The following is a 20,403-nucleotide window of genomic DNA, read 5'->3' on the forward strand; positions in this document are numbered from 1 at the left end:
TCCTGCACATTAGGAACAGTATTCAGACCCTTTACTCAGTACTTTGTTGAGGCACCTTTGGCAGCAGTCTGAAGAAGGGTCTCGACCCGAAACGTCACCCATTCCTTCTCTCCCGAGATGCTGCCTGACCTGCTGAGTTACTCCAGCATTTTGTGAATAAATCGATTTGTACCAGCATCTGCAGTTATTTTCTTATACATGCTCAGGTCTTATTTGGTATGATGTTACAAGCTTGGCACTCCTGTATTTGGGTAATTTCTCCCATTCTTCTCTGCGGATCTTCTCAAGCTCTGTCAGGTTGGATGGGGAGCGTCAATGCACAGCTATTTTCAGGTCCCTCCAGGGATGTTCGATCGGGTTCAAGTCCGGGCTCTGGCTGGGCCTCTCAAGGACATTCATAGACTTGTCACGAAGCCACTCCAGTGGAGTGCTGCAGATATAGTTGTCCTTCTGGAAGGTTCTGCCATCTTCACAGAGGAACTCTGGAGCTCTGTCAGAGTGACCATCGGGTTCTTGATCACCTCCCTGACCAAAGCCCTTCTCCCCCAATCGCTCAGTTTGGCCGGGCAGCCAGCTCTATGAAGAGTCCTGGTGGTTCCAAAGTTCTTCCATTTAAGAATGACGGAGGCCACTGTGCTCTTAGGGACCTTCAATGCTGCAGAAACTGTTTTATACCTTCCCCAGATCTGTGTCTCGACACAATCCTGTCTCGGAGGTCTATGGCCACTTCCTTGGTCTTCATGGCATGGTTTTTGCTCTGACATGCACTGTCAACTGTGGGACCTTATATAGACAGGTGTGTGCCTTTCCAAATCATGTCCAATCAATTTAATTTACCACTGGCAGACTCCAAACAAGTTGTAGAAACATCTCAATGATAATCAATGGAAACAGGATGAACATATGCTCAATTTTGAGTGTCATAGCAAAGGGTCTGAATACTTGTAAATGTGATATTTCAGTTATTTCTTTTTAATTACTTTGCAAAAATTTCTAAACACCTGTTTTTGCTTTTTTATTATGGGATATTGTGTGTAGATTGATGATTAAAAAAAGAATTTAATTTATTTTAAAATAAGGCTGTAACGTAGCAAAATGTGGAAAAAGTGATGGGGTCTGAATACTTTCTGAATGCACTGTACTTCTAGCAGGTCAATAATTCTTCTAACATGTCTTTCTTTCATCAAGCTAACCTCCTATCCTAACATCGCCTTGTGTGGCTTGCTCTCATTTTTTTATTCAGGATCACGTAATGTAGCTTGGGATGTTCTTTTTGTTAGCTAAAAAAGGTGTTGTATGAAATAAAGTTGTTGACAACATGTATGAAAGTGCACAATGTATGATGAACATGGGTTTACACCTTAGGAACAAATATTACTTTGCACTGAATGTCCATTTTATTACCGGAGAGCAATATTAAAAACCACAGCATGGGAACTGCGTCCCGAGTCTTTTGAAATGCAGTTTGAGAGGGGTATTGACTGGTGCTACTTTCATTGTGAAACAGGTGTGACCCCATACACTTCTCTACTGACACCAACAACCAACTCCGTTTCCAGCCCTGTGAAACTGCAGGCGGCCACTGCTTTAGCTCAAGTAGCCAACGGAATCGGACTTACTGCATCGGTAAGTACTCCCATGAAGACCTGATATATGTTCCTTGTTGACTGGATGCGGAACAGAGGAAGCATTCCTCGTGGATCAGCTATCCTTCCATGATATAAACCCATGCTTTTGAATCCTTGTAATTGGAAGTTTTCATGTTCCCCACAAATCCCTCTTGATACAATGTGCATACAGCACGAGATCAGGCCATTCGGCCCAACTTGTCGATGCTGACCAAGATGCTCCATCCAAGCTAGTCAAAAGCTATCTAAGTTACAACATATGGAATTTCTGAAGCAAAGTTATTTTTGTTTAAACCAAAGGTAGACACAATGTACTGAAGTAACTCAGTGGGTATGGAGAAAAAGAAGTTGCGATATTTCGGGTTGCGATCCTTTTCAGACACCTATGAAGAACTAACATGAACGGGTGACCAATGTCTGTGTGGAGTATGGACTGCATGGGCCAAACGGCCTGTTTCCATGCTATATCTCTAAACTTAATTAAGCTAAACATTGAGACGACACCGTATCATCAGATTATATTACAGAACTAGAAGGACTGGCAGCAATATGCTCGATAGCTGTAAGCAGTGTTTGCAATCTTAAATTTCTGGCCCAGATTTTATCTTGACACTCCAGAGAGGCATTGTAAGACCAAAATGTAATGTGTTTCTGCCCTTTAAGTGCAAGCTGAGAGCTAAGTCAGCAACTAATGCAGTATAGAATCTCAGAACAATCCTTGCAATATTAACAGAATTGTGGTAAATTATTTAGGTTACTTGCAGAGGGTGTCAGTAATGGACTGTGCATTGCAAGAATGTGAGCAGTAATTTGAATTAAGCAATAATCCTGTTATGTCCCTTTAAAAATAAGGGACATAAAATACTGGAGTAACTCAGTGGATCAAGCAACATCTTTGGAGAACATGGATAGGTGACATTTCAGGTCAGAACCGTTCTTCAGACTAGGTCTCCTGTATGCATCAAACATTTGTCAGATTTGAGAACAGATAAAGTGGCACAGCAGTAGAGATGCCCCTTACGTGCCAGACACCCCAGTTCGATCCTGACAATGGGTACTATCTGTAGAGTTTGTACGTTCTCCCTGTGATCGCTGAGTTTTCTATGGGTGCTCCGGTTTCCTCCCACATTCCAAAGACGTACAGGTTTGTAGTTTAATTGGCTTCAGTAAAATTGTACGTTGTTATAGAAGAATTCATAGAAAAATAGGTGTAGGAGTAGGCCATTTGGTCCTTCGAGCCAGCACCACCATTCAATATGATCAAGGCTGATCATCTAGTCAATACCCCATTCCTGCTTTTTCCCCATAATCCCTTGATTCCTTTAGCCCTAAGAGCTAATTCTCTCTTGAAAACATCCAGTGAATTGGCTTCCACTGCCTTCTGAGGCAGAGAATTCCACAGATACACAACTCTCTGGGTGAATTTTTTTTTCACATCTCAGTCCTAAATGGCCTACCCCTTATTCTTAAACTATGACCCCTGGTTCTGGACTCTCCCAACATCGGGAACGTTTTTCCTGCATCTTGCCTGTCCAATCCTTTAAGAATTTTATATGTTTCTATAAGATCCCCTCTCATCCTTCTAAATTCCAGTGAATACAAGCCCAGTCACCCTTGTGTGTAGGATGATGTTAGTGTACTGGTCGGCGTGGACTCTGTGAGTCGAAGGGCCTGTTTCCGTGCTGTATCTCTAAACTAAAATAAAACTAAATACAATGTCAAATACCTTGAAGATAGATACAAAATGCTGGAGTAACTCAGCGGGACAGGCAGCATCTCTGGAGAGAAGGAATGGGTGACATTTTGGGTTGAGACCCTTCAGACTGTTGTCAGGGGAGTGGGTGTTACAGAGAGATAAAATGTTGTCGGAGACAGTAAGACTGGTTGAAGAACTGGGAAGGAGGAGGGGAAGGAGAGAGAGGGAAAGCAAGGGCTACTTGAAGTTAGAGAAGTCAATGTTCATACCGCTGGGGTGTAAGCTGCCCAAGCGAAATATGAAGTGCTGTTCCTCCAATTTGCGCTGGGCCTCGCTCTGACAATGGAGGAGGCCCAGGACAGAAGGGTCAGTGTGGGAATAGGAGGGGGAATTAAAGTGTTAAACAACTGGGAGATCAGGTAGGTTTAGGCGGGCTGAGCGGAGATGTTCAGCGAAATGATCGTCGAGCCTGTGCTTGGTCTCGCCGAGGTACAGGAGTCCTCACCTGGAACAGTGGATACAGTAGATGAGATTGGAGGAGGTGCAAGTGAATCTCTGCCTCACCTGAAAAGACTGTCTGGGTCCTTGGACGGAGTCGAGGGGGGAAGTATAGGGACAGGTGTTGTATCTCCTGCGGTTGCAGGATAAAGTACCTGGGGAGGGGGTGGTTTGGGTGGGATGGGACGAGTTTACCAGGGAGTTGCGGAGGGAACGGTGTCTGCGGAAAGCGGAAAGGAGTAGAGATGGGAAGATGTGGCTAGTAGTGAGATCCTGTTTGAGGTGGCGAAAATAACGGAGGATTATGTAACCATATAACAATTACAGCACGGAAACAGGCCCGTTCGGCCCTACCAGTCCAGGCCGACCACTTTCTCTGACCTAGTCTCATCTACCTGCTCTCAGACCATAACCCTCCAATCCCCTCCCATCCATATACCTATCCAATTTACTCTTAAATAATAAAATCGAGCCTGCCTCCACCACTTCCACCGGAAGCTCATTCCATACAGCCACCACCCTCTGAGTAAAGAAGTTACCCCTCATGTTACCCCTAAACTTTTGTCCCTTAATTCTGAAGTTATGTCCCCTTGTTGGAATCTTCCCCACTCTCAAAGGGAAAAGCCTACCCACGTCAACTCTGTCCGTCCCTCTTAAAAATTTTAAAACCTCTATCAAGTCCCCCCTCAACCTTCTACGCTCCAAAGAATAAAGACCCAACCTGTTCAACCTCTCTCTGTAGCTTAAGTGCTGAAACCCAGGCAACATTCTAGTAAATCTCCTCTGTACCCTCTCCATTTTGTCGACATCCTTCCTATAATTTGGCGACCAGAACTGCACACCATACTCCAGATTCGGCCTCACCAATGCCCTGTACAATTTTAACATTACATCCCAACTTCTATATTCGATGCTCTGATTTATAAAGGCAAGCATACCAAACGCCTCCTTCACCACCCTATCCACATGAGATTTCACCTTCAGGGAACAATGCACAGTTACTCCCAGATCCCTCTGTTCCACTGCATTCCTCAATTCCCTACCATTTACCCTGTATGTCCTATTTTGATTTGTCCTACCAAAATGCAGCACCTCACACTTATCAACATTAAACTCCATCTGCCATTTTTCAGCCCACCCTTCCAAAAGGCCCAAGTCTCTCTGTAGACTTTGAAAATCTACTTCATTATTAACTACACCACCTATCTTAGTATCATCTGCATACTTACTAATCCAATTTGCCACACCATCATCCAGATCATTAATGTAAATGACAAACAACAGTGGACCCAACACAGATCCTTGGGGTACTCCACTAGACACTGGCCTCCAACCTGACATACAGTTGTCAACCATTACCCTCTGGTATCTCCCATTCAGCCATTGTTGAATCCATCTTGCAACCTCACTATTAATACCCAACGATTTAACCTTCTTAATCAACCTTCCATGTGGAACCTTGTCAAATGCCTTACTGAAGTCCATATAGACAACATCCACGGCCTTGCCCTTATCAATTTCCCTGGTAACCTCTTCAAAAAATTCAAGAAGATTAGTCAAACATGACCTTCCAGGCACAAATCCATGTTGACTGTTTCTAATCAGGCCTTGTTTATCCATGTGATTATATATATTGTCCCTAAGTATCTTTTCCATTAATTTTCCCACCACAGACGTCAAACTAACAGGTCTATAATTGCTAGGTTTACTTTTAGAACCTTTTTTAAACAAAGGCACAACGTGCGCAATGCGCCAATCTTCCGGCACCATCCCCGTTTCTAATGACGTTTGAAATATTTCCGTCATAGCCCCTGCTATTTCTGCACTAACTTCCCTCAATGTCCTAGGGAATATCTTATCAGGACCTGGAGACTTATCCACTTTTATATTTTTCAAAAGTGTCCGTACCTCCTCTTCTTTGATCCTCATAATTTCCATCACTACTCTACTTGTTTCGCTTACCTCACATAATACCGAAGAAAAGAAATTGTTTAATATCTCCCCCATTTCTTCCGGCTCAGCACATAGCTGTCCACTCTGACTCTCTAATGGACCAATTTTATCCCTCGCTATCCTTTTGCTATTGACATATCTGTAGAACCCCTTGGGGTTTACTTTTACATTACTTGCCAAAGCAACCTCATATCTTTTTTTCGCTTTTCTAATTTCCTTCTTAAGATTCATTTTACATTCTTTATATTCCTCAAGAACCTCATTTACTCCCTGCCGCTTATATTTATTGTATATCTCCCTCTTTTTCCGAACCAAGTGTCCAATTTCCCTGGAAAACCACGGCTCTTTCAAATTATTATTCTTTCCTTTCCACCGAACAGGGACATAAAGACTCTGTACTCTCAAAATTTCACCTTTAAATATCCTCCATTTCTCTATTATATCCTTTTCATAAAACAAAATGTCCCATTTCACTCCTTTTAAATCCATTCTCATCTCCTCAAAATTAGCCTTTCTCCAATCCAAAATCTCAACCCTTGGTCCAGATTTGACCTTCTCCATAATTATATTGAAACTAATGGCATTGTGATCACTAGACCCAAAGTGCTCCTCAACACATACCTCCGTCACCTGACCCGTCTCATTTCCTAACAGGAGGTCCAACACTGCCCCTTCTCTGGTAGGTACCTCTACGTATTGCTGCAAAAAACTACCCTGCACACATTTTACAAACTCCAAACCATCCAGCCCTTTAACAGAATGTGATTCCCAGTCTATGTACGGAAAATTGAAATCACCCACAATCACTACTCTGTGCTTACTACTAATATCTGCTATCTCCTTACATATTTGCTCTTCCAATTCTCGTTCCCTATTTGGCGGTCTATAATACACTCCTATAAGTGTTGCTAAGCCTTTCTCATTTCTGAGTTCCACCCAAACAGCCTCCCTAATCGAGCCTTCTAGTCTATCCTGCCAAAGCACTGCTGTGATATCCTCCCTGACAAGCAATGCAACACCCCCACCTCTTGCCCCTCCGATTCTATCACATCTGAAACAATGAAATCCTGGAATATTTAATTGCCAATCGCAACCCTCCTGCAACCATGTTTCACTGATCGCCACAACATCATACTTCCATATGTCAATCCAGGCTCTAAGCTCATCCACCTTTCTTACAATGCTCCTAGCATTAAATTATACACATTTAAGGGACCCATCATTTCTTATTCTCAGTTTATTTCTTTTCACTTCTTTCTCTCCTACATATTGGGTCTGAGTGTTTCCCTTTTCTGCCTCCTGCCTCACACACTGCCTATTAGCTATCTGCGTTTGAGTCCCTCCCCCCAACCGTACTAGTTTAAAGTCTCCGCAATTACCTTAGCAAATCTCCCCGCCAGGATATTGGTTCCCCTCAGTTTCAGATGCAACCCGTCCTTTTTGTACAGGTCATACTTCCCCCAGAAGAGGTCCCAATGATCCAGAAACTTGAATCCCTGCTCCCTGCACCAGTCCCTCAGCCACGTATTTATCCTCCACCTCACTCCATTCCTATTCTCACTATCGCGTGGCACAGGCAGTAAGCCTGAGATTATCACTTTGGAAGTCCTTTTTTTTTAACTCTCTTCCTAGCCCCCTAAATTCTCCTTTCAGGACCTCTTCCCTTATCCTACCTATATCGTTGGTACCTATATGTACCACGACCTCTGGCTCCTCTCCCTCCCTTTTCAGGATATCTTGGACACGTTCAGATACATCCCGGACACTGGCACCAGGGAGGCAAACTACCATCCGGGTCTCCCACAGAATCGCCTATCTGACCCCCTCACTATAGAGTCCCCTATCACTATCGCTCTCTTCTTCCTTTCCCTACCCTTCTGAGCAACAGGGCCGGACTCCGTGCCAGAGGCCCGGGCGCCGTCGCTGCCCCCAGGTAGGCTGTACTCCCCAACAGTACCTAAACAGGAGTATTTATTGCCATGGGGTACATCCACTGGGGTACTCTCTAGTCCCTGCCTCTGCTCCTTGCCCCCCCTAACCGTGACCCACTTGTCTACCTCCCGTAGTCTTGGAGTGACCACCTCTCTATAACTCCTCTCTATAACCTCCTCACTCTCCCTGACCAGACGGAGGTCATCAGTCTGCCGCTCCAGGTTCCTAATACGGTCCCTTAGGAGCCCCATCTCGTCGCACCTGGCGCAGATGTGGATGTCTGGAAGACTATCAGACTCCCAGATTCCCCACATCCGACACCCAGAACAATAAACTGCCCTGGCACTCATACTCCTCCTTAACTGGGAAACGTTGCAGAGTGGTCTGCTCCAACCGCTCCTGGGCCTCTGTAAGAACAAAGCCCCGTGCTCGGTTTCCAAAAACTACCGCCCGGACGCTACTCCAACCGCTCCTACCGCTCCTGGGCCTCTGTGAAAACAAAGCCCCGTGCTCGGTTTCCAAACCTACCGCCCGGCCGCTGCTCCAACCGCTCCAACCGCCCACCCAAAAGAACTGAGTGATCTCCTGGGAGAGGCAAAAAAACGGATAAAAACCCAGGCCAATTTGGGGGAAAAAAATCCGGGAAATTCCTCTCCGACCCCAAGCTAGGCGATCGAAACTTGTCCAGGAGATCACACAGGTCGTACTCCTTACTATCTCCACACAATACTTCCCAAGCAACACAGCTGCAATCAATGATTAGTGACTGCTGTAAAGAAAATCGCATCCGACACATATGTGCTGTATGCGACGGTTGATGGGGTAGAAGGTGAGGACAAGGGGGACTCTGTCCCTGTCACGAATGGGGGGAGGGGAGGGGGAGCATGATCGGAGCTGCGGGATATCGAGGAGACCCTAGTGAGGGCCTCATCTATAATGGAAGAGAGGAACCCCCCGTTCCCTAAAGAATGAAGACATCTCCGATGACCTGGTATAGAACACCTTATCTTGGGCGAAGATGCAGCGTTGACGGAGGAATTGAAGCAGGGTGGGAAGAATTATAGTCTAGATGGCTATGGGAGCCAGTGGGTTTATAATAGATGTCAGTCGATAGTCTGTCTCCTGTGACGGAGACGGTGAGATCAAGAAACGGTAGGGAAATGTTGGAGATGGTCCAAGTGAATTTGAGTGCAGGATGGAAATTAGTAGTAAAGTTAATGAAGCCAAATACCTCGAGATGCTTCACAGTATTAAATACCTTTGTAAAATGTGTGTTTGTGTAACTTACACCTTTTAAACAGAAATGGCTCAAAGCGGATCCAACAAGATGCGTAAAATGAAATGGTCAGTATTTTGGCTGTGTTCACCCCTCAGCAGAATTAACCACAGCTGGCTTGCTCAGTTTTATTGTCTTTTGTGAAATTCAAAGCTGAATACTGGGACTGACCAACATTTTAAATTTAGAAACAGGATGCCTCTCCTGCCCAGCCGAAGCCAACAGCCAGGAAGGAAGCCAATCAGTGGTACGATGTTGGCGTGTTTAAAACTACAAGCACATTGGTGGTCTCATATTTCTTGCCTGCAGAGGGCTCTCAAGGAGAAGAGGTAAGATAAATCTTTCCCCAAGAGAAACATTTGCGCCTCTTCAATCCTCCAGCATCGCTTCATAATTGCGATATAAAGACCGGTTTATGCCTACAGCCTCTTCAACTTGTAATGCAACCTGTCCAGAATTGTGATTTGCAATCCGATTTGTCAACCTGCTTTTCAGACAGCACCCCTTTTTCAAATCTTATCTTCCAGCTTCACAACTCTCCACCTTTTAGTTAAGAGTGTTTTTTTTGCCATATGTCCTGAAACAGAACAATGAAATTCTTACTTACAGCACCAGCACAACAGATTTTCAAACACAATACTCAATAGATAATATAATAAACAAACAAAAAAACGTCAATAAATGAAAAACCCAATATAGTGCAAAAACAAAATAAAGCCCAAAGTCCCTAATGAAACCCAGGCAGTTCGTAGTTCAGAGTTTAGTTGGAGTTCATAGTGTTCAATAGCTTGATGATTGTTGGGAAGAAGCTTCCAAGACATTATCGTTTTCAGGCCCCTGTACCTTCTTCCCGGTGACAGGAGTGAAATGAGAGCGTGGCCAGTGTGGTGTGCGAGCCTGATGATGCTGGCTGCCTTTTTGAGACAGCCTGATAGATCCCTTCAATTGTGGGGAGATCAGTACCCATGATGGACCGGGCAATGTTCACTGTCACCGTGATTTTGCCTGCAACGTTCCTTCAACAAGTATACTGCCACTGCTCTGCCCCCTGGGTTGGTATTTCTTATGGGCCCAGATCAACTTTCCTCTTATTACCTGTTTGTTATTTATTGCCCTTTTAAGTCTGCTGCAAATCTAGTTGTAGACTTTCTCTGTGAACTTATTCCCCTTTTACTTGTGCTCTGAACTTCCCATATTGGTCCTAGTTTTGCACCTTTTTCTGTTCAGTCTTGCTCTCTTTCGTTTCTGTTGTCTGGAATTCCTGTGATTGTGCAAACTCATCCTTTTATAGACCCACTAATAGTGAACATTTATTCTTACAGGGCCACTAATAGTGAACGTTTATTCATACAGACTCACTAATAGTGAACGTTTATTCTCATAGACCCACTAATAGTGAAGCAACATGTCAGGAGTGCAGGCTTTCACATGTATTACTAATTGGAAAGTAAATTATTCTCTGCAATGGGGCATTTCAAAGGAGAGCTTATATTTACTTACACAACCCCTCAAAGAAACAGTCAGCTTGATTCAGTTGGACATGCTCTTGACTGCTGTAAGCTGATGAGTTTGATCTCCACTGTAGGTTGAACGTATTACCAGTCTGACAACTCAGTCATGTATGAAGGAAATGCTGTTAGTGTCACAGCTGCCATCCTTCAGCTGAGTGTCGCTCTCGAATTATTAATTTATTGAATTTCTTTTTTCATTTAATATGTTTTCTTAGTTTAGTTTAGAAATACAGCATGGAAATGGGCCCTTTGGCCCACCGAGTCCGCGCCGACTAGCGATCACCCGCACACTAGCACTATCCTATTTACAATTTTTATTGAAGCCAATTAACCTACACATCTTTGGAATGTGGAAAGAAACCGGGGTACCCGGAGAAAACCTATGCGATCATAGTATCAGGATGTACAAACTCTGTGCAGACAGCATCCGTAGTCATGATCGGACCCGGATCTCTGATGCTGTAAGGCAACAACTCTACCGCTGTGCTACTATGCCACCCATTATCTATGAGTATAGTGTTTACAGACCTGTTATGCTGCTGCAAGTAAGAATGTTATTATTCTGTTGTTGTTGACAAATAAACCCTCTTGACTCTTGTGAAAATTCAAGAACTTTTACTACCTGAGAAATTCGGAGGCCAGTAAACACTCAATTGTGAACATGAGTGAAATCGGTAAAAATATCTTGTATTTTTGCCTCACTCAGGATGGAAGTGGAGATAATATCCCAGACCACAGCAACCTGAAGACTATGAAGCTGCAGTCGGGCACCGCCTATAAATTCCGGGTGGCAGGAATAAATGCCTGCGGACGGGGTCCATTCAGCGAAATTTCGGCCTTCAAGACTTGCATGCCTGGATTCCCAGGAGCACCATCGGCCATCAAGATCAGCAAGGTTTGTGGCGATTGGTGCAAACCAACTTGTTAACATGAAGCCCAACTTCTAAACAGAATGACTATGTAAATGGATCCCTGTTCTTGTGGTCTTGCACAGCTCCAGTCTTGCTTTGGGTTATGAGCCACTACTGCCATTCCCAGAGGGATCCCATTTAGACTCTGAGCTAGATTAGTCCCAATAATCAGATTCCATTTTGTGCTTTTAGTTTAGCTTTTGACTAGACTGTAGAGATACAGCGCGGAAACAGACCTTTCAGCCCACCGTGTCCGCGCCGACCAGCGATCACCCAGTACACCTACAAACCTGGATGACTTTGTAGTGTGGGAGAAATCCGGAGCACCCAGAGAAATCCCACGCAGTCATAGGGAGAACGTACAAGCTCCGTACAGACAGCACGCACAGTCAGGATCGAACCTGTGTCTCCGGCGTGGTAGAACAGTAACTCTACCACTGCGCCTCTATGCCACCCTTAGTCGTATTTGAGGGGCAAGAAAAGTTGTATTTGTGGCCCAAATTCAATTGATGTTAATTCAGGCACCTTTTGTTTTGTAGGTAGCTGAAGGTGCACAGCTCTCGTGGGAGCCTCCCGCCGTCACCTCCGGAAACGTTATCGAATATTCTGTGTATCTGGCACTTCCAGGCTCACAGGCAGCAGATCCCAAACCCGTGGGGACTTCGCATCTCCTCTTTGTCCGTGTTTACTGCGGGCCAGTTCCCAGTTGTCTTGTGTCTTCAACCAACCTGGCAAACGCGCACATTGATAGAACCACAAAGCCTGCAATCATCTTCAGGATAGCAGCCAAGAACGAGAAGGGATACGGACCAGCCACCCAGGTCCGGTGGCTGCAAGGTGAGATAGATTCGAGCATGGCTGGCATGACCAGGGTGGGAGAGGTCGTTGATTATGTAGGCTGCATGATGTCAATATTGGTTATTACAGATGACCAATTGTCACTCAGAGGTTAATGTTGCATCACACGTTGAACCACGGCAGTTCTTCTGGTGAAGGTATTCCACATTGCGGTTCTAAGGTCAGACCAAGTGATGGTGACGGAACAGTGAAGTCCTTTACAGTTTACACTTTAGACATTTATACTTTAGAGATGCAGTGCAGAATGGGCCATTCGGCCTCTCGAGTCCAGGCCGGCCAGCGATCTAACACTATCCTACACACTAGGGACAATTTACAATTTGACCAAAGCTAATTAACCTACAAACCCGCCCATCTTTGGAGTGTGGGAGGAAACCGGAGCACCCAGAGAAAACTCATGCAGGTCACAGGGAAAAAGTACAAACTCTGTACAGACACCACCCATAGTCAGGGTCAAACCCAGGTCTCTGAGGCTGTAAGGCAGCAACTCTACTTCTGCTCCACCGTGCATCCAAAAGTTAATAATAGTAATAAACAACGCGAGTTTGGGAAATGCTGTGGGAGTAGCCGGGGACTGGAGTTTGTAGATGGTATGCACAGACCAACCATAGTTTGGTAGAAAAATAACTGAAGATGCTGGTACAAATCGAAGGTATCACAAAATGCTGGAGTAACTCAGCAGGTCAGGCAGCATCTAGGAGAGAGGGAATGGGTGACGTTTCGGGTCGAGTCTGAAGAAGGGTCTCGACCCAAAACGTCACCCATTCCCTCTCTCCTAGATGCTGCCTGACCTGCTGAGTTACTCCAGCATTTTGTGAAAGCATAGAAGGGGGATTGGGTGCCATTAAGCAGACCTCTGTGCTTTGGATGATGTTGGGCTGCTGTTGGAATTAAAAATAGTAATTTGATGATCAACCAGGTAATCAATTGGTCATAAGGAATAGTAGAATTAGGCCATTCGGCCCATCAGGTCTACTCTGCCATTCAATCATGGTTGATCTATCTCTCCCTCCTAATCCCATCGCCTGCCTTCTTCTCTGACACCTGTACTAATTAAGATTGTTATTGTTAGTCATCAGGTTGTGGGTTCAAATCAATTAATTTCCCAGATGCTAGTGTAAAATCCAGCTCCACATTAAAAATGAACCAGGCCCTTCGGCTCAGTGAGTCCGCATCGACCTACGATCACCCTGTACACTAGCACTATCCTACGCACACTAGGGACAACTTACAATTTTACCAAAGCCAATAAACCTACAAACCTGTACGCCATTGGAGTGTGGGAGGAAACTGGACCACCCGGAGAAAACCTACGTGGTCACAGGGAGAACGTACAAACTCTGTAAGACAGTGCTCATAGTCAGGATCAAAACTGGGTGTCTGGCGCTGTGAGGCAGCAACTCTACTGCTGCACCACCATGCCTCCCCAAGTAGTAAAAGACAAATAAAATATAATTCAGCAGTAGTCTATATCTGGAATGAGCTGCCAGAGGAAGTTATATAAGTTAATATAATGACCACTGTTGGACAGGTGTAAGGGTAAGAGGGGGTTTAGAGGGCTATGGGCCAAATGAAAGCAAATGGGATTAGCCCAATATGCAAACTTGGCCCCCATGGACAAAGTGGGCCGAAGAGCCTGTTTCCATGCCGTACAACTCGATGAATCTAGGTGGTTAATTAGACTATTCCTCCTTCAAAATTACTAATTTACGTCAAATAGTTTATGTGTGATCCCAATTCTGTTGCTCCCATTACCTGAATTAACAAAGTCAATTAAAGCTCAAACCCACAGCCCCATGGTATTGAAGTCAGGAAGGCTTGGGAGACCCTATAAGACCATTTGTGACCCTTTAAGACCATCAGGAGAAGTAATCTTGTGAAGTGACAGCCTTTTATCTATGATTTAAGGAGGCAACTATACCACTGTGCCACCCCACAGTGATGAGACTTTAACCTGAAATGTAAATTGGCCCAGGCGCAGTTTACTTTCTACTTCCTCTATCATGCAGTAAGGCCTCTGTTAACATCTCACCCAGTAGATGTTTGCACCGCAGCCCAGCTCCTGCCACCTCAACAGTGCCGCACTCTCTCAGTGCCAGTACTAGGAATACATGCTTTATTATCATACCATATCATATATATACAGCCGGAAACAAGCCTTTTCGGCCCTCCAAGTCCGTGCCGCCCAGTGATCCCCGTACATTAACACTATCCTACACCCACTAGGGACAATTTTTACATTTACCCAGCCAATTAACCTACATACCTGTACGTCTTTGGAGTACTGTGCATCTCAGTGAATGAAAATCAAAAACTGCCGATGCTGGAAATCTGGAATAAAACCAGTAAGTTCTGGAAACACTCAGCAGTTCGGGCAGTCTGTAGAAAGAAAGATGTAGATACATAGAACTGCAAATGCTGATTTACAAAAAAAGACAAAATGCTGGAGGAACTCAGCAGGTCAGGCAGCATCTGTGGAGGGAATGGACAGGTGACGTTTCTTCAAACTGATGAAGGGTCCCAACCCAAAACATCACCTATCCATATTCTCTAGGGATGCTGCCTGAACCGCTGAGTTACTCCAGCACTTTGTGTCTTTTCCTGTAAATGAGAAACAGTTTACATTACAGTTTAAAGATACTACATCGGAACTGAGGGAATAAGGAACTGCAAAAACTGATTTATACCAGAGATAGACACAAAATACTGGAGTAATTCAGCGGGTCGGGCAGCATCCTTTTTCTCCAGAGATGCTGCCTGACCCGCTGAGTTACTCCAGCATTTTGTGTCTACCATTTTTGAAGTGAAGCTGGATTTTACACATGGATCTGGGAAATGAATTGAGTTGTGCCCACAACCTTTGCCTCTGGTACCTACCCCACAATCGTGCCTATTGTTGAGCTGGGTCTGTGTCAGTCCTAACGAGTTTCTATCCCTTTCCAGATGCCAGCAAAGATGGAGCAAGACCTGCAGTCAAGCGCTCTGTCACATCTCCCGATGAGTAAGTACTGGGCAACGGCTAATGTTCAAGGTTTATTTAAGGCTTGTTCCATTCATCTTCTCAAAGCTAGGAGAAAGCAAGACGCCAGTGGTCATTGAGTTACAGTATAGAGGTTAGGTGATACAAAGATCGGATATAATGAGGAGCACTATTCTGAGAATAGAATTGATAAGTCCTGATATATTAGAACATAGAACAGTACAACACATGAACAAGCTCTTCGGCCCACAATATCTGTGCCAAACATAAAGCCAAAACCAACTCTTAAACATATCTCTCCATTTCATGCATATCTTTACTTTAGACTTTAGAGTTAAAAGGTTGAAGCCGGCCCTTCGGCCCACAGAATCCACACCGACCATCAATTACTATGGATCTTGCCCTGACCCCTGATACAAGGGTAGCACCCTTGCTATTTATAAAGGGTGGGGTGGGGGAGATGTTTGTAACGTTTCTTTCCTTAGATTAACACCTTTCTTTTTCTCTCTCCCATGATGAACAGCAAGCTATTAAACTTGAACAAGAAACCCAAGCCTGATGGTTCCTAACTCTGTTCATTGGGAACACTCTCCTTTTTTGTGCGTCTAAGGACATCGCCATGGCTACTCGTCGGAGGGTTTTATTTCAGAAGAACATGGTCCTCACTTTTATTGCTGTTTTTTACAACAAGGGCAGAATCTCGGTGGAAACCCGCAGTGAACTTACGGTATTACTTGAAGGGAGGGCGCCCTGTTGCGTGGAAGTGCATTCACTTGCCAAATTGTCAATTTATACAGACTTTCTCATCAGAGTAAAGACTTTTTTTTCGTTTTTCTAATTCTCTCTGCTCTTTCCTGTCCTTGTGACCTTGCCCTGTGCTCAGTTTACTGCACATCTTGAGAACCAGATGCACACCCAATGTTATCAACATGCGGCATTCTCTAAAACAAAACTTTTACTTGGGATTACAGATGTCTTCCAGGCCTTGCCAAGCTTGTACCTTTCTCACAGTAACTGGGATCATTTTTTTCCTCCCCAGTCGTTTGGGCTAATTCTGTGCTGATTCCCCAGTTGAATACTTCTGTAAAAAGCACTTCTTCCACATCTCCAGGTTATATCACCGGAACAGCAAATAACTACAACTCTTGTAAATCTTTACAGTGCTTGTGTGCTGTATCATGTCAGGCTATTCTGAATATATAGTATGTTTTGTTGCCACAACATAAGGTTTTGTGTGCACTGCCATTGTACCATTTGATTAAAGATGCCTGTGTGGCCATTTCTGCCAGTCAGGAAATACGTTCACTTGTGCAACTGGCTTAAAACATACTGAGATTGTGCCAGGGAGAAAAGGGCTGGAAGTTAATTCCTTCATTGGAAATGTGTTGCAGTTTGATTGCAGAACTGGACGTTTCATAGACAAGAGAGGCAAGATTGTTACCGTGGCTTTGTAATCTGTAGAGGTTCGACTGAAGGGGCTGATGAGCTGTTTTCACCCGCTCACAGGTTATGGACACTTGCTAAGGCCGGCAGTCATTGCCCTGAGTTGTTATCTTGTACCATCCCAGTCCTGCTGGTTAAGGTGCTGCCACTGATCTGTGGGTGGGTGAGGGGTGGGGAGTCCCACGGCAACGACCAAGGGGTAAGGACCAGCTGAACATTTCCAGGCCTGGGCGTTGTGTGCCTTGAGGTGGAGTGAATGACCGGCTGTGGTGAGAAGCTTGCAGTTGTTCTGGATAACACAGGGGGCAGTAAGTGGATGATCAGGAAATGGATATGGATCGCACACAGTCTCCAGATTTGGGAAGTAAGCAGGAGATAGGAGAAAACAAGGCACAAAGTGCTGGGGGAACTCAGCAGGTCAAGCAGCATTTGTGGACAGGCAACGTCATGGGTTAGGACCATTCTTAAGAGGGACTGCACACAAGGCTCTGCTCAGGCGCCTGGTAGTGTGGCAATAGCAAGAGCGCAATCAAGATCTCGACCCAAAACGTCACCCATTCCTTCTCTCCAGAGTTGCGGCCTGTCCCGCTGAGATACTCCAGCATTTTGTGTCTGTCTTTGAGAGCAAGATAAAACTGGGCATCATTTCACCATTTCAATGTGTTGGAAAGTGCATCGTGTAATCACTGCGCACACAATCTCCCCCTCAGCCCAGTGAATTTACAGATTCTTTCTGAGCCCTGCCTCCTTCCCCCGCCCCCACCCCCTGTGATCACAGGACAGGAGGACGGGCAGCGTGGAGATCCCAGTGCATCAGCAGCCATGTGAGCCAGAGCAGGGCTGGACGTGTGTGAACAACTGTAGCTGAGTCACTTGGAAGCAGCCCCGCCCATACGAGTGGGCATTTCCTGATGATTGGCATTATATTCATTATGGAAGGGTGTGATTTGCACACTGAACAAAGCCCTGTTTTGGAATCATTGCGCTGGTGTGCTCACATCGAAAAAAATATGCAGGGATGTTTCACTGAGTGGTTGAGTCAAAGGCAGACTGCAAGTGGTTACTGTGCCCATCTGCTGCTGAGGTGAAAACCATCGTATGGGAAATGATGAGGACATCCCTTGAAACATTTTGATTCTTCCTACAAAATAGGCAGAACATTTCTGAAAGAGTTTACACTGTTGAGTAGGTTGTATCGTCAGAGGGAAGCCTCAGCTGACCCGACATAACAGGGGAGAGAGGTGCAGGAGATTCAATCTGAACAATGCCTTCATCCATGTGACTTTGATGAGGTCTGACGGTCTACTTGTAGTCCTGCTTGAGCCCAATTTCAGCCTGGTCACTCCGTCAACAGGCAACTGAAACCACCTCGGTAGGTACAGGTGAGAAAATATTTGGCAGACAGATTTTGTTTTAAGCTAGATCCCTGCCCAAAGTTCTGGCCTTGTATATTCCCTGTTCTACACTGCCTGCCGTGGACATTGTAGTAACCTGTGTTCCTTTTCCTCGAGGTGTCACTTAGGTATTAAAACCTGCAGGATTTTGATCAATGTCTTGCTATGTTTTCCTAGTTTTCCTTCAACATATTGGGATCACCGTGCGTCGATGTGCCAATGTGATTCAGATTTTCCTTCCAAACTTATTCCCGCCCCCCCCCCCCCTTCCCAGCGAACTGCATTAACCATAATTGTACCCATTAACGACTGGACCCCATGTATACTTAGCCCCGAATATCCAACTAATTTATGCCACCAAAAGAAAGAACACAAGTGCGAGAGTAACTCAGCTGGTCAGGCAGCATCCCTGGAGAACATGATCAGGTGACGTTTCAGATTGAGACCCTTCAGACTTCTTCCATGCTCTCCAGGGAAGCTGCCTGACCCGCCAAGTTACCCCAGCACTTTGTGCCTTTTTTGTTTTGTAATGCAGCATCTGCAGTTCCTTGTTTCTAATTTATGCCACTGCTGCCTTGTTACAGGCCAGTATTAATCCAATAATGTTCGCAGGTGTTACACAGTGACAGAATGGTTTACCAGTGTTATACAGCGTCAGACATGTATCTGTTGTTACGTTGCCTTAGTGTGACAGCTATACACTCAAGTCTGCAAGAGCAATATTGATAATGAAACTGAGTTATCTTTAGGTCTGTGGTGGCACAATTTGAAAATGCTATTGTTACTCTGAAGCAAAATTGTGGGCACAGGTAGTTTAGAATTTACCCTCTGGCAAGAATCTCCTTCTGTTCTCAAGCTTTATTTCGTATGTTCCCTGTGAAAACATAAGCAAGCCTTTTCTCTGTTGTGAGAGAGAACAGTCAGCAGACAGAGTTCTGCAAAGTAGTGCTATCGTCTGGTCAAATTCAACTTGCATCTTCTGGTTGTGGGGTGCAAGCCAGATGTGGGGTGGGAGTACAGAATTCGGTGATTGTGGACTTTGTTCAGCAGCTGGGATAGGCATCACCCTGGAACTGTAGTGCAGATTCAGTCATGCCAAATCATTGTCCAACAGGATCAATCAAAAAGCGTCTCCAGTGCACACTGTATAATGCTTGCCCTGGTCTTGTGTACCAGGCTGTGGTAAAACTAAGCTTTTTAAAAAAAATGTTCAATAACTGAGCGTGCTTTTCATTAAAGACCTGAAGGGAGGCAACTTGCAGATGTTACCCACATTTTAATCCCTTTTGCAAAGATGAATAGGATGTGTCAATCTGGATTTCATAACTTTGGAACTGTAGATATAATTAATTTTCCCTCCCCCCTTTTATCCTGGATTTATTCTACCTACTATTGTAAGCGATCCCGGGTCATATAGTCAGAAGTCTTCTTCCTTTAAGCTCTTTGGAAAATAGCCCATGGTTTGTGATTTTGTTCGATAGGCAGGTTTGTGGGAGGGGTTTGGTTAACGGCGGAAGAATTGTTGTCTACAGGTTTATGTGCTTAAATGACGAAAAGCAAAGAAAAGGCAAGAGTTTGGCTCCGGTGGTTTTGTAATATTATGTACAGCTTAGATAGGATGTGTGCTAATGTGTTATTTTTTATTTTTAAAAAGGTTTTGTATAGTTTTTACATGTTTAAAATGAGCAGAGTGGGTGGGTGGGTGGATGGGTAGGAAGGGAAGGCAAGGGTAAACACTTTTAGTGTAGGATCTATTCTCGGGAATTTTTATTTTGCCCCATAAGCTGTATGTATCTGTTGCCCCATGCTGTGAAGTTGGTACCATTTATATGTACATCTCTGCTGCTTTCATCAGTTGTAATGAATTTATATTTTTTTGGATTAAAGGAAAAACACAAAAACATTGTCCATTGTAGAAAAGTCAAATTATAAATCATTTTGCTATCTTTTGTGCTTTTTGAATAAAATCTTTTTTGAATAAATAGTTTGATTTTATTTGTTACCCCAAAAGACTAAATGTAACTTTTTTTTCTTGTGTATTTCTTTAATCTTAATTTTACTATTTTTCCTCTTTTAATGTTTAATTAATGTTCATCGGGTAAGTCAGCAGAGACCGAGGTTTAAAATGCAGACAAGTAGTCTAGGAAATTGGGTCTCAGCCTATGCACCACCCTACTATCCCCTTCCCCCAACCCTTTTGTCTTTTCATTCCCTATCCTACCCCAGTGTGCACAGAATTCACCCACCCCCTGCTTCTTACCCTCCATACACCCATCCTCGTCCATCCTTTCCCCTTTTATCCCCCTCTTTCCCCTCCCACCCA

General features: G+C 44.6%; 1 protein-coding gene across 3 annotated transcripts in view; it reads left to right on the top strand.

The window, feature by feature from the left end:
• Nucleotides 1-19,995, top strand: part of LOC144601813 (host cell factor 1-like) — a 68,622-nt gene extending 48,627 nt beyond the window's left edge. For all 3 annotated transcript variants that reach the window (XM_078414257.1, XM_078414259.1, XM_078414258.1), the window contains 6 exons: nucleotides 1,508-1,626; nucleotides 9,172-9,312; nucleotides 11,201-11,389; nucleotides 11,945-12,242; nucleotides 15,207-15,264; nucleotides 15,767-19,995. In XM_078414257.1, the coding sequence (XP_078270383.1) occupies nucleotides 1,508-1,626; nucleotides 9,172-9,312; nucleotides 11,201-11,389; nucleotides 11,945-12,242; nucleotides 15,207-15,264; nucleotides 15,767-15,812 (851 nt within the window). In that variant the 3' untranslated portion in view covers nucleotides 15,813-19,995. The remainder of the gene's footprint in view (nucleotides 1-1,507; nucleotides 1,627-9,171; nucleotides 9,313-11,200; nucleotides 11,390-11,944; nucleotides 12,243-15,206; nucleotides 15,265-15,766) is intronic.
• The last annotated feature ends 408 nt before the right edge of the window (nucleotides 19,996-20,403 follow it).

Source organism: Rhinoraja longicauda, chromosome 17 (assembly GCF_053455715.1).
Source record: "Rhinoraja longicauda isolate Sanriku21f chromosome 17, sRhiLon1.1, whole genome shotgun sequence".
Classification (NCBI taxonomy): Eukaryota; Metazoa; Chordata; class Chondrichthyes; order Rajiformes; family Arhynchobatidae; genus Rhinoraja; species Rhinoraja longicauda.